Source organism: Sturnus vulgaris, chromosome 3, assembly GCF_052056855.1.
Source record: "Sturnus vulgaris isolate bStuVul1 chromosome 3, bStuVul1.hap1, whole genome shotgun sequence".
Taxonomy (NCBI): Eukaryota; Metazoa; Chordata; class Aves; order Passeriformes; family Sturnidae; genus Sturnus; species Sturnus vulgaris.
In genome coordinates this window covers 74,978,898-74,994,983 of record NC_142245.1, presented here as the reverse complement: position 1 = coordinate 74,994,983, position 16,086 = coordinate 74,978,898, and the positions used below count along the sequence as shown (strand labels likewise).

At 37.4% G+C, this 16,086-nt stretch overlaps 1 protein-coding gene across 3 annotated transcripts in view; it reads right to left on the bottom strand.

Annotated features, from left to right (window-relative positions):
• USP45 (ubiquitin specific peptidase 45) overlaps positions 1 to 16,086 on the bottom strand; it is a 48,793-nt gene that overhangs the window by 10,399 nt on the left and 22,308 nt on the right. For 2 of the 3 annotated variants that reach the window (XM_014883630.2, XM_088161980.1), the window contains 5 exons: positions 15,672 to 15,767; positions 13,460 to 13,590; positions 4,913 to 5,000; positions 1,483 to 1,564; positions 397 to 488 (listed from right to left, as the gene is read on the bottom strand). In XM_014883630.2, the coding sequence (XP_014739116.2) occupies positions 397 to 488; positions 1,483 to 1,564; positions 4,913 to 5,000; positions 13,460 to 13,590; positions 15,672 to 15,767 (489 nt within the window). The remainder of the gene's footprint in view (positions 1 to 396; positions 489 to 1,482; positions 1,565 to 4,912; positions 5,001 to 13,459; positions 13,591 to 15,671; positions 15,768 to 16,086) is intronic. The other variant, XM_088161981.1, reaches the window with a different exon arrangement.

The window sequence follows — 16,086 nt, the reverse complement described above, 5'->3', positions numbered from 1 at the left end:
TAATTCAAAGTAAGTAATTTCCAATTTTCAGGCGTATCCCAGAAGAGCAGGCAGGAGGATTTATGTTTTAAAACAGGTGTTTCAAAAATATCAAATAACACTGGTGTGTAACACATATGATTATAGAATTTGGAACCTCCAGCCTTAAGTCAGATGCAAAATCAAGCCCAGTATTTGAATCCTTTTTGAATTCAAAGGATCCCTTTTCTTAGTTTGGGAGGATAATGCTTTGAAGAAGGAATAAATAATTTCAAATTAGAAACTTTCAATAAAGTCTTGTTTTTACAAACAAACAAACAAGTATAAAATTGGAAACACAATTTTATACTTTCAAGACAATGTAATCAAACCAGCATGTGATCTATTCCACATCAAACCAAGTTCCAGAATACCTACATTTTCACATTCCTCACACATGACAGTGCTAGTCAATTCACCAACAAAGATCCTATCTATGAAGTTCATCTTCACACCCTCTCTTCCATATGCTGAAAAAACATTGCCTTTTTTAAATGTGAAAGATAACACATCCAATGCCACACTATAAGTACAACAAAATTCTTTCCAATATATATTATGAAAGCACAATTTTAAACATACTCAAAATGTTTTGAACACAATACAGTAACTAATGCATCATATACTGTGTTATCTCAACATGTAAAAATATTTTAGTGAGAAGGTTCCCTTTTATCCTTCCCTTCCCCATCTTCTGTAACAGAGTAACAGTATCATGTATCTTACGAAGAAGTTTTTAAATGTCAGTTTTCTTTTGAATACATAGTATTGCATTGCCTTGATATAGACATTGGGATAAACAGAGAGATTATCACCCTTTCGAAATGGTTTTTGTAACTTTAATGCTTTAAGACATATAACAAAATCCTTTTCTAATACATCTTTATGCCTTAGCTTTTGCAGATCTGGGAAGGATGATCAACAAAACATCTTAATCATTAGGACTTTAATTAAAACAAAATCCCCCAAATTAGAACTACTGAATAAACAAATACATGCAAAAAAAAACCTAAAACAACAAACCTCTTCTTTTGATTAAAAAAAAAAAAAAAAGAAAGCCTTCTTTAGAAACAGCTGCCTACCTTGACTTTGTAATTAAAGTGCTCACAGTACCAGTCAACTGACAGAAATCAGTTTTATTTATGGAAAGTGGCCTCTCTGAGTATAAAGTAATTATGACTATGTAACAAATATAGAGCAGGCTATTTTAAAAAACAAAATTAAATTCTACCTATTATTAAGAGATGGATTAACACAGGGGAACCTTTCTCCTGGATACTAAGATGCAAGTCAGCACATACTAAGCTCTCGACAGTTTAGGTATGCACTAGGCGGCACTAGAGTAACACGGAATTAAGTCTGGCCATTATAGCACTTGGCATCTCCTGTTCACAATAGGCAGTTCTGAAGAAAATGTTATTTAAAGACTGCAGTTTTAGAAGTTTTCAATAAAGAGTTGCATACCTTTGACTTTTCTTCTAGTTTCTTCATCTGCTGTCTTAGTAGTTGGGTTATTGAATGCTTTTAAGATACCAGTTTGTATACGCTGGAAGTAAAAAGAAAACCAAGTATTTTAAGTGTAAACATTCTAAAAAATAGTAATATATGATTAGACTTTATCTTGTCTTATTTCCATACAATAAACGTAATTTAATATTGTAAATCTATTGTTATTCACTAACGATGTCAAAACAACATGAGCTTAACTTTAGTAATTATCCAAAAATTTCCTTCCCTTAAAAGGGAACTATCACAAGGCACTTCATAGCTTACCAAGAAAATATGAGATTTTCAGTGAACTAATGCTATCCATTTCTTCTACTGCAAATGGACTTACACTGATTGATTAGGATACACAATACTTGGAAGGCAGCTAGGAACCTTTCAGTAGCCAAACTTTAGTGACTATATTTGGACAGTATTTTTATCACTTCTGTTTATTTTCTAACACTGCCAATTCCAGAGGTATGTTAGAAAACCTTAGAAGAGAAAGAAAACTTCTTACGAATCCATGTAAATGTTATCAACATTTACTCGAAAAAAATCCTAAAAACTACACTTTTGAAAGAAGGATCAGAAAAGCAAATTCATTAATGAGTTGTAGCTGCCCTTCCAGACAGGGGGTGCTTCTCCCTGCTATTTATCTACTGCCTGGAGGTGAAGAGACATATTCCTGACAGCAGAACTGCAAGGGCTGGTAGAAAAGCCCAACCTCTGACATGCTGCAGAGAGAGAAGCAGCAGGATGAATCAGGTCCCCTGACTCTAGCTAGCATGCATGACCTGTGCTTTCCCTTTTCCTGGCAAATGTCCTGTCTCTCTGATCCACAAACTCTAGTAACATCTCCAAGTCTCTTTTGTTGGTGTACAAATTTAAACCTAAATTTATAATTAAAAAATTATAATTTAAATGCACATTTATAATTAAGTACTGAAGTCACACTTAGAGCAAAGTACCAGTCTAAGAGACAAATGATGATACCAAACCTTCTGCAAGCAACTCAAACCCTCTGTCCTAACAGGAAAAGATTAATAAATGGCTCTAGTTTCCAGGCAGCAAAGCACACTTCCAAGCCACATATCACTGTAGTGTGAGGATGACAGACAGTGTCAGAGATTTGGTTTCCAGTTCAGACACCCATCAGACCAAGTCATACTCCGACCTTATGAGTATGTGACCTGGCTTGTGAATTAACTCCCGCTGCCCCGAGCTCAGCTTTGTTCATCTTAAAGCCAACAATATACTAAAAGGATTAATCAATAGGTAATTCATGAAGTTGAGCACCATAAATGGGTTTAGGGCCATAAGCAACCCTTTTGTTGGGATTAGTTCGCTGAACCATTTATTTAGGTCAAAGAAAGACATAGTCTTTGAATGGGCAGGGTGCTGTGGACAATGGCAGCAGACATTAATCAATTAGCAGCAGGGTTCAGCCACTTCAGGCCCCGGTGTGAAACCATCTCCAGCCCACATTGCTGGAGATGCAGACGCTATGTCATCTTTTTTGTTGTATGGCCAAGCTTTTAGTTTAAAAGTCCACTTGTGTACACTTTCTAACTTTCTTCCTCAGGAATATGAAAAAGTTCAGCACCAGTGTCAGATACAAACACAAAACTACACAGAAGAGGCAGAAGTGTAACAAGATTTTTGGCTAGCTCCTATAATCAGTGCTATATTATGCATTATATGTATTTCGCATCAAAACTAAGGGTTTAAAACCAACTAATCCTGACAGGGATAGGGAAGTAGGGATGGCTGGGCTCCTGCCTGTGCCCAGCTGGTTGTCTGCCATCTACAGACCTGAAACATGGGATAATTAAAAAAAAGAGAGCGGGAGAGGGAGAGAGCTTTCACTAGTACTGTCGGTGGCAGAGCACCCCGAGGTGATAAAGATGCGTTGCAGTCATGCACCATTAGGGCAGCAGTCGGATGTAATTGCAGGGCAGGGTGGCACCCATGTTTCTCTGCCTGGTGATGGAGTGGCAGAAATACTGCCCAAATATCACCGTAAATTCTCACCATATTCCATCACTCTTTTGAGGTAGGTACTGTAACTGTCACTGCTCTCTAATAATAAATTATTCAAAAGGCAAATGCTAATGCAGGTTATTGCAATGATGGCACATCCACTGGTGAAACTGGCAGGACACTGACTTGAGAGAAAAGCATGGGCACCTCCTGGAGAAGCAGCTTAGTTGTAATAATCCTGCTTTCCGTGACTCTTCCTTTGTCAAGAAAACATACTTTCTACCTTTTATTACATGAAAATCAACAAATAACATAATAAACTTTCCCTGTGCTGCAAAAATGTAACAACTGCTTTCTAACTGAAGTCAGCTGCTTCTGTTGTGTCATGTTGAAGCTATCATTTTCTAAAGGTGAGTGTCAAGGTTTAACTGTTTCTTCTTGCAGTTCAGTTCTGTTTATAATCAAGAATGCTGACAAAACCAATAAATATTAGTATTCTGGCAGGATGAGGATTTGTTCAGCTCTACTCTAGTACCAGGAACCAGGCTCAGACACAGTTTGCACCGTATCTGTGAGATAATTCAGCTCTAGATCATGACATTCATCGGGTTACTAAATGAAAGGGAAGAGGAAGTACTCTGGTCAGTACAAGATTTAAGGCCTTCCTTTAGAGGAGGCTTAGAAAAGGCTATTTACCACAAAGTATCATCTGAGAAGAAGGGTCCAAGACTAAATCAGATTAAATCTGGTATGGTCAAAATAGCAACCAAACACTCCCTTTCTTGCATGCAGAATGCAGGAAGCACAAATAATGAAGGAAAAGAAACAAAAAAACTTAACACAGGGACATTTTCAATATAACAAACTGCTTCTATACTTCACATACTTGGATGTAGATTTTAAGCAATGAAAAGCAGCACCTTATTGATAAAGTAAGGAGTTCTTCACATTTTCAAGAGACACAAGAAACTTTGCAAGAATGTTTTTTACACCCCACAATTTTCAGTGAAAATTTTTGGTTAAAATCATGGGCAGGCCCATAGCTAAGAACTGCTACTTTTTGTTCCAAAGCTTGAAAAATTCACTTTGTCAGCTAATGCAGAGGTCCTACCTTTACGTTCTTGATATCTCTGTTTTCTTTTTTTTTCCTCCTTTTCTTTTTTTTAGACACAAACAACTTGGATTCCTAAAGTCATCATGTTCTACTTACCATATGCCTACTACTACCTGAAACTCTGATTCCAATCAACTATTTTAACAAATCAACACAAACATAATTAAATATCTTTCAAAAATATTATTTTTCTCAAGATAATGAAAATAGACACTCCTACGTCATTAAGTGCATCTTTAAAACATTGGGAACAGGAAGAACATTGAAGCAATGTCTAGTAGTTCACTTTTAAAAAATACACAAAGACATTACTTTTGTCTCCTCAATCCTGATTGCATCCAACAGATAGTGCAGAAGCTCCTGGCTGTCCTGCTGCTGGAACCCCTTAAATCGAGGAGCCCTATGAAAGAAAAAGTAAAGAATTTTAAATTATTTTGGGAGATTCTTAACAAGACAATGTGAACATCAGACACCTGTTTGATGCTGGGGTACAAATAGGTACAATCCCTGGAGAACCTCATGGGGCTCTAAGAAGCTCCTGGTGCAGCAGGCAATTTTGACAAGAGGGCTGCACTTTAACCTGGGCTGCCGTTTGACTCTATGGAGTATGGCTTGACTAAAATACAGATTTGCCAGTAGAGTCTCATCCATGTCAGCAGCCCTCTCCTGACAGACTAGACCAGTAGTTCTGTACCACCAGATATTCCCAATGTCATGGAAGAGAGAAAGATTTTCCAAGTGCTTAACCTCCTCTGTTACCTCACTCTTTTGTCAACTGGGGAGAAATCTCAAATGTGCATCAACAGCCCTTTTAGATCACCAGCAGCATCCACATCACCCTCAGAAGCCAGAAGAGGAAAAATGTCCATTTCTGACTATGCTCCCTTTTACACTGGTGATCCTTTAGGCAAGTGCACAGGGGTAACTTTGCATCAGTTCTGAGACAGCTATTCAGTAGCATCAATCACTACTATTCAAAAACTGTTGAATTATTTTTTTACTATTCACAGCATCTAAATGTACTCTAAATATCAAATTTTTCAGGCATGAGTACATGGATAGATCCTTAAGGTGCTCTCCTTACTACAGGAGAAGGCTTCTAAAAAACAGTTTGAATCTTCAGGATCTTGCAACCCTAAATGACTGAATAGTATTCACTATTAACACATCTCTATTCACATTACTTGTAACTGACTGGCCAAACTACACCTGTCTTTCCAGGCAGGTTACCCTTTAGATCTTTAATTACAGTCTTGAACTACTTAATCTAAAATGAGATTCCACAGCATCACGAGTTGGAAGAGACCATTGGAAGTCACCAAGCAGGGTCCCCTAGAGCAAGTTACTCAGAACTGCAACAGGTAGGTTTCTGAATTTCCAGTAATGCCAACAAACGGCAGCTGTGACTCTTGCTGCAGACTGAAGTGAGCACACACAGGCCTACCCATGCATACCCCTTCCAAAACCTAGCACACGGGATAATTGGATTAGCACAGCTCCAACAGGAATTTTATCAAACTGGCAGAGCAGCCAGAAAAACCAACCACTCGCTCAGCTCCTCAATTTTATTAAACCCACACTGAACCAGTTTTCACTCTGAGTTGTGGATTGCATGCTGTGGCTTGCCAGTACACAGAGCTGCAAACACATATTGGAATTTCCACTGGCATAGTGATCTCACTTGCCCAGCAAAGCTCTTCAGCTGTTCAGGCTTCTTGAGGGTTAGTGAGACTTCCATCCTACTCACACAGAAGCTGCTTAGATTTGCCTTAGAAGTTTGTGCTCATTAGAGAAATTAAGGGTGATCAGAAAACACCCCAGATGTGTGACGTGCCTACAACAGTAAAATATAAAGCTGGGCAAAGTGTCAAGATGCCAAGTTAGGGCACAGCAGACATGGGCTACAGGCAGTGATACAGGAGTCTCAGCTTTGAACTGCTCTCCGGAGGCACTTTGGGGTCAACTGGAGAAGGACTGGAGGTGACAATGCAGATATCTAAGATCAATGCCTAAAATTAAATGCAACAAATTGGGATCTACATATGCAAAACAACATGTTCACATTTATAAATAAGATACTTTCACATTTGTGCTTCATATACAGTTTCTGAAACAAAGTTGATAATAGCCCTAGCTAATGATGCTACTGTACTGTGACACTTCCTACAAAATCGGGAATCAGTAGAGTGGGTGACTTTTTTAAGAATTCTTTAGAAAGTGAATTTTTTTTCCATGAGCAAGGCAACCTCAAAAATTAATTTCAAATTTTAAAAATTGAAATATTCCTAAAATGACATATTTTCTTCTATTAAAATCACATGTTCTAATAAATTTGATTCTAAATCGCAAATACTTTCTGAAAAGCACTGAATTTTTATTTTGGTTCCAATAAAACACTCAATATACCTTAAAGAAACAAATAAGTAGCTGCATGCACGTTTGCATGCATGCACAGTTTCACGTTTCAATTCGCTAAAACAGTTTTCTCTCATTCAATGTCCAGGAATCTTTAAAAAAGCAGATGCCAAAACCAGTTCAATTCTGAAAAATCTGATTAGTTAGCCACTACCATTAATTTATTAGTACTACTATTAATTTATGAGAACTTTCTTGTTTTCCTAGGGAGTGAGAATCAATGAGTATATTCAGCCTATCTCCTCCAGTACAGGCATATTAATAGCTCCACTATATCAAGAATACCTTCCATATATACATGTTCTGGATCCTGGTACTAACAGGGATTTTATAACTTTTTGGCAACAGAAGCAGGACCTCTGCAAGAGAGACTATAATAAAAGGGAAGAAAAATTAATAATTATTTGACAAAGGAGGAAGGAAAAACTCCATCACTGTTACAGGAGGGTTTTATTCACTGCAGAGGCATCTCACAGAACTAAGTCTTCAATGTAAATCAGGAAAAAGCCCCACACATACTTTTTGTTACTGCAGTGTAAACTCCCACTGATGATTATACAAAAATCCTTTCGAGTGAAAATTTACTAATTTGTATTTCAAAGTTAAATAATTTACCTGCATGTTTCACACAGTTTTATTAGCTTAAATTAGAGAGAAGGAAATTAACTCAGCCATGGAAGCTTTTCATTTTGGTTTGTTTAGGGTTTTTTTCATTTTATTAGAACATAGTACATTTACAAGTACAAGATTAGTTAGGCTTCTCAGGGCCTCTACTAAATCTATATGCTTGATTTTACTGGAAACAAGGATAATGGGAATATAACAGCTAAAAGTGAAGTGGCAGGGAAAGTGACTTGTAGAGATTACCTGTAAGGTTGAGTCATTTACTTGGACTGACAAATGATGCCATTATTAACATTGCTTAAAATATATTTAATCTATCATTCATGTACAAAGCATACCATATAATGTTGCACATAATTCTAAATATCCTATGTTTTATGGAAAAACATTTGAAATTAGTTCATTTGTTTTGGGGAGGGGGACCACAAAAGGAAACCAAAAAATAATAATAAAAAGAAAGGAGGAAATTTCACACCTCACAACACATTTACTGGGAACTTCCTACACTAATAAACCAGTATGAGAGAAGAAAAAGGAATTAATCCATGCTGATACACAGATATCTGACAACTAAAAGATGTGTGCTCTCGTCTCCTTGAAAATATGCTTCAAGCAATCTCCTTGGCAAAAGTGGGGGACTTGGAGATGGTTGGTTGAGTTGACCGCTCACAGATGTGCTGACATATGGAAGCCAGTGCCAATGCGATACAACCTGTTGTACAGTGTCAGCAGGATAATGACAGAACAGGTTGAACTCCTGCTAATGGCCATAAGTGGTGAAGGACAACTGTGACATCTTATCTATCCCCTCGTTGCTCATCTGGAGACCAGTTATAATTGCTTGACTGTCAGCTAAAGAAATACTTTTCATGATGATCTAGCTCCTAGAATGCTGTAAAATAAAAACTACATAGTAACACAGTATTTCAAAGCAAAACACCTCATAGTTTAAATTCCTATATTATATTCATTTGAGGGAAATTAAGCTATGCTTTAAAAGCAGAACTGGGATACAATTAAAGTCATTCAATCATGCTGCACAGAGCTGACATACTTTTACTGTCTCTAATAAAAATCTCCTCCAAAACCATCCTTTCCAGAATTACCATTTTTGTGCAGAATATAGCCTAATACCTTGGAAAACTTTAAAAACAACAATAAGCACTTGGAAACAGAAAACAGAAGACACTATTTGATTTTTCCATAAGGCAACATGCACAGGAATCCTTTAATGCAGTACATGCACTACCAGAGTTCTGCATGGTAGGAGGTGTTTGGGAAGAGCCCAACCAAGCATGGACTTGCCTCCACATGTAAGTAACAGATAATACCAGGCACAACTGTACTATCTCAAGGGCCTGGATAGACAGCAGTTACCTCTCCTTTGGATGTACTGGCTGATCTTTTTAATCTTTTTGTCTCACCTTCCTCCAAAAGAGAAGAACCTCTACTTTCTTGCAATGCACCAGATCTATTCTTTCTTAAGTCCCGCTAAGATTTCCAACAGCACTCTGCTCTGACAGCAAGTTCCATAGCTTAATCCCATAAAATGTTAAAAAAACTCCTTTTTTTTCCCTCTGGCTCTAAATCTGTTGCCTTTCAGTTTCACAGACAGCTCCTTAAACTTTTATCAGTGCAATTAAAGAAGCACAGCTAATTTCTCTTCTATCATTAATTGTCTTCTCTTGCTGTCATGTCTTCTTTTCATGTTCTCTCCTGCCTAAACTCCCAATATGCAAGTCCCTATTGACATAAAAGCTTCCTATTTTTATTACCCCTCTCTAAATTCTGCTTAACCCAAATGGAGTATACACTGCCAATGTACTTAATAAAATTACTGGTTTTCTTCTTCATTTTATCTATAAGCTCTGCTTACACAGTTCACACACTGAAAATACTTGTATTCTCCAAAATGCTACACAGGTCTTCCTCCTCAGCAGAAGTGAACATAAAGCTCAGGAATACGTAGAGATGATTGCTACCAACAAACACTTTTACATGCAATTTGTCTACTTTGCACTCATAAACATGTTCCTAAAATTATGAAAACTCTGACAAAGTTGGCTGAAAAAAAACAAACATATGCAATCTCTCAGCTGCCGCTGCGCAGAGAAGCTGTAATCTCCTCTGTCAGAGCTCCTCAACATGACACAGCACCACCAGCAAGGCACATGGAGGCATGACAAGGACACAAAATAATAATGGCCAAGGAAACATAAACTTTGTGTCCTGCTGCTATTATACTTAAATGGTAAAAGTTAAATGGGAAAAATAAGCATGCAAAAAATCTTTTCTAAGAAGGTATTTTTCCTAAAGCGGTATTATTTCAAAAGAAAAGACTCAAAAAGACTTTTTAATTAATGAGAAAAATCCTGTTTCCTTTATCTCCTATATCTTGTATACCATTACCTTAGTTTTCCTTAGCATTTCCTCTCAGAAGTTTATAAATGTGGAATTGTTTAGGTCTCCCCACTGAAACTATTGTTTTGTTAATATCAACAGTCCTAACCACACATGACCTCCATTCTGCCAGTCTCTGCCTTCAGTTCTAGTTTCTGCACATGAGAAGGAAGGATAAATAATAGTCTTTGGGGAAGGAATACCTATGTAGATTTTGTGAACACCAATAAAATATTTGTTAGGGAAGTATTTTTCCCTGCACGGTAATGTAGCAATAAAATACCTCTATTAATAATTATTTAATGGATGTTTGAAGCAGCTAAATTTTGTAACTCCTTTCTGGACTCATCACTGACATGCTGCAACATTTACTTGCTATACAAAACTAAGCTTTCTTCCACCAATAAAATTATTAAATCATAAGAAATAAAGGAAATAAAATTTATGTCCTCTTAATACATCAGTGTTGCATTAGTCACTAAATCTCCAGATAAGTCAGAAGTCTGCAGTCCTGATATTCAGCATAGTGGAAAACCAACAGAAGGGCCCCGTAGCTATGCTCACAATCTGTCCTCACAAAACATCTGACAGCTGCAACACTAACAAAATTAACAGTGGATGAATTAGTACCAGACGCTAAACAGTTGCTATAGACTCATCCACTTCTTTTCTTCTTCTCCCCTTCTTCAACCTGGCTAGCCCACCACTTGATAAAATTAACACTGGGTATAATTTTTTTCTTTTATTATTTAATAAAAAAAAGAACACCACAAATGTCCTTTCATGCACAAGATTATGAACTTCACACCATGATCTCAGACTCTCAAGAAGTCTGCAGTTGGAAATGACTGTGTGCCAGTTCTCTTACTGCTTTTGAGCAGTAAACATGTATCCAGTTGCAGGTTTTGGGATCCCACTCAGGGAGATGCCAGAGCTGCAGCTGAACAAGGCAGTGCCTGCACCCCTTTCTATCCTATACTATCTGTACAATCTCCTTCATAAATTCTTTACTGAGGTATGGTGATACACTGTATACTTGCACTGAGACAGCAGGATCTGTGATGAGGAAAGAATGAATTTAAAAAAAAAAGAAAAGAAAAAGAGGTTGCAGAGGAGTCAGCAAACTTTTATGTAACATATATAAACCCAAAACATTATTATCAGAACAGTAATGTCCTTCTCCCCAGTAGCTGTGTCAGTGAGTTCTTCTTTTTACACATTCATCCTGTCATCTCTTTAGGAAAATTGTTGTTTGAACTTTGCTTGTTGAATAAAAAGAATTTGTGCTAATGCAATATGAAGACCACAAGTAGTGCCCTCCTCTAGGATTACTTCATTAACACAACCTCTTGGCAGCATTCAAGAAGCAGTTTTACAGAGAATGCTGCAGTAACACAGACTAGCTGGAACTCCTGCAATCTTGCCTGGCTCTCTCTTGCGTTTCAACTTTGATGAAAAATAGAAAGCCAGCTTTAAACAAAAGAAAGGAAAAGGCTTTGTAAAAATGGCATGACGGAACACTTCATTCATACCATTAAAGCTATAAATAGTAAATGTATTCAGTTTGCAAAGATAAAGAGTTCCCATTCTCCTACTTTTACCACTGTACACTGCTGAATTTTCTGAAACCCTCCCTTTCTTGCTTATGTCACCAACAATGAGAAAACAATCCAAAGACCAAAACCTTCTGTCATACCTGTCCAGCCCCTTGCTGCCCCTGAACATCTGATTTCTCACTAACAGGATGTGGCTGACACTTTTGCTGTTGATAGTAGAGCTAGTAAAGGATTTGTATCTAAGTGGTGTTCTGCAAAGAAAACAAGTCAGAAGTAGGGATGAAGGAAGGAGATGGTAGGAGCTGGCAGATACATGTCTAAATAGCAAAAGTCTGCTGACCACATTAAAATGCTTCCATTTTAGTTGCTAGTTACAGTGTATGCACATCTTAATTATCAAAAGACAGTAACAAAAGAACAATTAGATAGCTGAGATTTAATACTGACATCGTTTGATGACTACACAAACACACACAAAATACCTGCCACTTCTAAAAATACTATGTCATCTGAAGTGCACTGCATTGTGATTATTTCACAATGAATTTGCTAAGGTGGGCTTCAAAACATGTTTTACATCATTTTTTTCCTTCAATCCTTAATACTTACTGGGAAAAAAACTGCTATTGTTATTTAATAATTTTCCTTCCATTTCTCAGCCAAATTAATTCTTACACGCACATTTTTTGAGACAGCCTTAAGACACAAGGAGTGAGAAAACAATATGGTTTTCTTCCCTAAATATTTTTCTTCCAGGTAGATAATGCTAAACAAAGAACACCGCTGTTTGACTCAAAAATGATGTAACGTAACTTTATACACATTTCCTTTTACAGCTCCAAAGAATCAAAAGGAAGACAAGTACAATAGAGAAAAAAAGTATTAAATTTCTGAGGCTGAATTTCGAGGATAAAGCAAAGGCAATGACTTATTTCTTTACAGAATTAAATTGTCCCTGCTCTATTCTAAAAGCTTTTGTTTCTTTCTACTATATTTTAAATGAATTCCTGCTCAGTAAGGTTGTCCTGGAACTCCATGATAGGATGCTGCAACTTTCCTCCTAACTCTCATGCTGCAGAATGCTTAAAGTTCCATGTAATAATACATGCAATAAATTATCATGCAACATTATTCTTTTTTAAATATCAGATTCATATATACCATCCTCCAGTTACCCTGCTTCTACAGATTCTGTAACTAGTAAGTCAATATTTAAATATTTGTATCAACTTTTAAGTAGGTCTTCTACAGGTGTTTTAAAAAGCAAGATTGTTTGCATCATAATTGAAAGTACCTACAAAGCACCACTGTAAACATTTTCCACACCAAGAAACAGGAGTTTCTTTAGGGCTTGTAAGCTCTTTGCAATCTGGAGCCATATGCCATTTCAGTACTGCTTCAAGTCCTTACTTGTTAGACCCTTTTTAATTTTGAATTGATGCCAAGGTTAGACATCATAGCAGAGGTTCTCCATTTAAAATCTTATTCTCTTTTACAAAATACCTACATATACGTGGTAGCGTTAGCACAGCTTTATGTTAACAAATAACAAAACCTGGAAGAGAGTCCTATATCCTTCAGTTTTATCATGCCCTCTTCTGCCCCCTCACACTCAGTTTGAAGCCCGTTGAATGCCCATGGTTATGAACTGGGCCACAAATTACAGGAAGAGCAGGTAAAACCCTGGTGTGCAACAAGGAGTCCTTCAACTTTTAAACATGAAGAAGCTGTTTTCTGGACTGCTTGGTAAAAATACAACAGCTTCTTCAGAAAGGACAACAGACATTGCACACTTAGAAACACATCACTGGAAACTAAAATAAAAAAAATAAGTGAAGGATGAGCTTGAGGACACAATACATACTTTTGACAAAGCTGGCTGAACAGCACTTTGGGAGACAGAGGACCCTTTCCAGCCTCCCTCATGCTGTGAAGGAACAAGAACATTGCTGAAGTCAAAGGTCCCGGGCTGGAAAGGTTTACCACCAAAGGATCCTTCAAAAACAAAGGCAAATTACACATCAGATTTCAAAAGTAATGACATAAGACTTCTTTCAAGTTACTAGATACATGATACAGAGCAATGTAACTTTCAGTCTTAAGAGTGTTTCTGGGTGTTATTTTTTAAATGTTGATGTCACCTATTTGATTGAAGTAATGTAAGAGCAGGCTTATTATTTAAACAGTAATAGCTGCAAAACCAAACAATTCTTGGTGGTAACCAATAGCTTTGGAAACAGGCATGTCAATGAGCCGGTCTGGTTCTCAGAAAAACAGGCAACCTTTCTATTACCTGCTTTACTCTTACATGCACTGAAATTCATCTGCAGAGACAACCCAGGTGACCACCTCCATGGGCCAGTGTAAGATTGTGCTCAGTGGCTCTCTGTTACCCAACCTTAGGAATGGGGTGTGATCTGTGAGCCACACACTGAAATGTCCACACATTTGACAGCCACAGAAACACACCCTGTTCCTCCACAAACCAGGTGCTGTGAAGGTACCAGCAGTGGTTCACAGCAAGAGCTGATGGCAGATCCCACATGTCCCCTGTGGCACTGGGAGACGGACAGAGGGTGCATCCTGCATAGCCCCTCTTGGTGTGACATTCACCCCATCCAGGCTCTGGGTCTGGAAGGATCCAGCCAGCAGCCAATCAAGCCAATTTTAAAGCAGAAGACAGTCTTGCACTGATTACTCACCTTGTGTCACAATGACCACAAACCACCAGCTCTCTCTAACATGCTCCAAGGTTCATATGTGCCCACAGTGCTCCCTACGAGCTGACCTGACTCTCAGAAAAAGGGATTACAAGTGCCAGATAAACACTTGGAGAGGGTGCCTCATCCAGAAAGCAAATCCACACAAAATGTAAGAGCTATGGATATACACAAATATAAAGTATTTGCTTTATATGCACTATCAAGAGGTGGGAAAAGGCCCTTTGCCAAGCAAGAAGCTGCAGGTTTCTACACTACTAATAATTAGACCACTGCAGCCCTCTTATTCTGCACTGGCATACAATGACCAGAAAACAAAATCCTTGCTCCAAAGATCTTATTTACATTGTAAGCATTGTCATGAAACAAAAAAATAATCTTTCAACCTTATGGCTGTGTAAGTTACACATCAAGCATAAGCCAACACCCCACTGGCTTGCTAAGCCTTTGGGCAAAAATAAGCTCCAGACCTCTGTTGTGGCTCATGATAACTTCGTGAAACATGCTGCTGCTCAGAACTGCCACTGGAGGAAATAAAGACAGCAATGCAGTGAATTTCACACTGTTCTTGCCTGGAGAAGCTATGAACATCACCTACAGCAACACAGTGAAATCATTGTCATTTCAGAGGTACCTGAAACAGAATACCACTCCTCTACCCTCACTGCCACCAGAAAGCTCAGAGCAAACAGCAGGAAAAAAACTAAGAAAAAATCCTCTGTAAACTGTTGGCTTCAGCTAGCAGAGGGAGAGGGGTATTATCTCTATTGCCAACAACATATAATGAAACCCCAAGTCTCTAAGACATGACCAGAACATCAGGATATTATTCCTTGGATAATAGCCACAGGAGACACTTTTCCAAATGCCTGCAATGAACTTAAGGACAAGAAATTTGTACCTCACTGAAATTTTGCTACTCTCATTTTAATCCCCTGGCCTGTGAAGCACTCAATAAACTTTACAGGCCTTTTCAAGGAAGGGCTGGGATGCACTGGAATAAAATATTTCAGACACTTTCTAGAGCCAAATAGACTCTTTCCTGTATTGTACGTTCATACTGAAGAAATTAAATAGCAAATAAAAATAAACCAGCTGCTCTTTCTTAAGGTAAGGCATTATTTGATACTTCAATATGACAAAAAGTGAAAGCAGGTAATTCTTCCTCCTTCTCCAGGACTGAGTAATGATTTTTGTAAAAGATATCAGTTCACAGGTCAAGTAAATCCACTAAACAATTAAAATGCTAAAGAAATGGGAGCGTAACAGTGTGCCTTTAACAGAGATGTGATTTCCTCCAGCCCTCCAGCTTCTTCCCACATTGTCCCAAATTTGTATTTCTCAGTGCATACTTACCAATTGAGAATCTGAAGTATGACAGATTTTTAACTTTGTTCCTTTCTCCTTTATCTCATACATCAGTTCATTTAGTACATGAGTCTGTGCCAAGTTCTTATAAAAAAAGAAAAAAACAAAACCATGAGAAACATGTTGATTGTTCAATTACACAGTTTCTTTAGTTATATATTCTAGATTCAGGGGTAGACCAAACAAGATATACTTCATAATGTCTAACTGAAGTTTAGATCCAACCACTAGAAAAAGCACTAAAAAAAATCACAGATCTGGCTTCTCTAAAATTGTATTTATTTGTTTTTCTGTAATTTCAAAATAGTTCACTAGTAATAACTTTGTTATTTATGTTGAACAACAAGATTTTTTTTTTTTTTTTTTTTTTTTTTTTTTTTTTTTTTTTTTAGTATGAGGACAT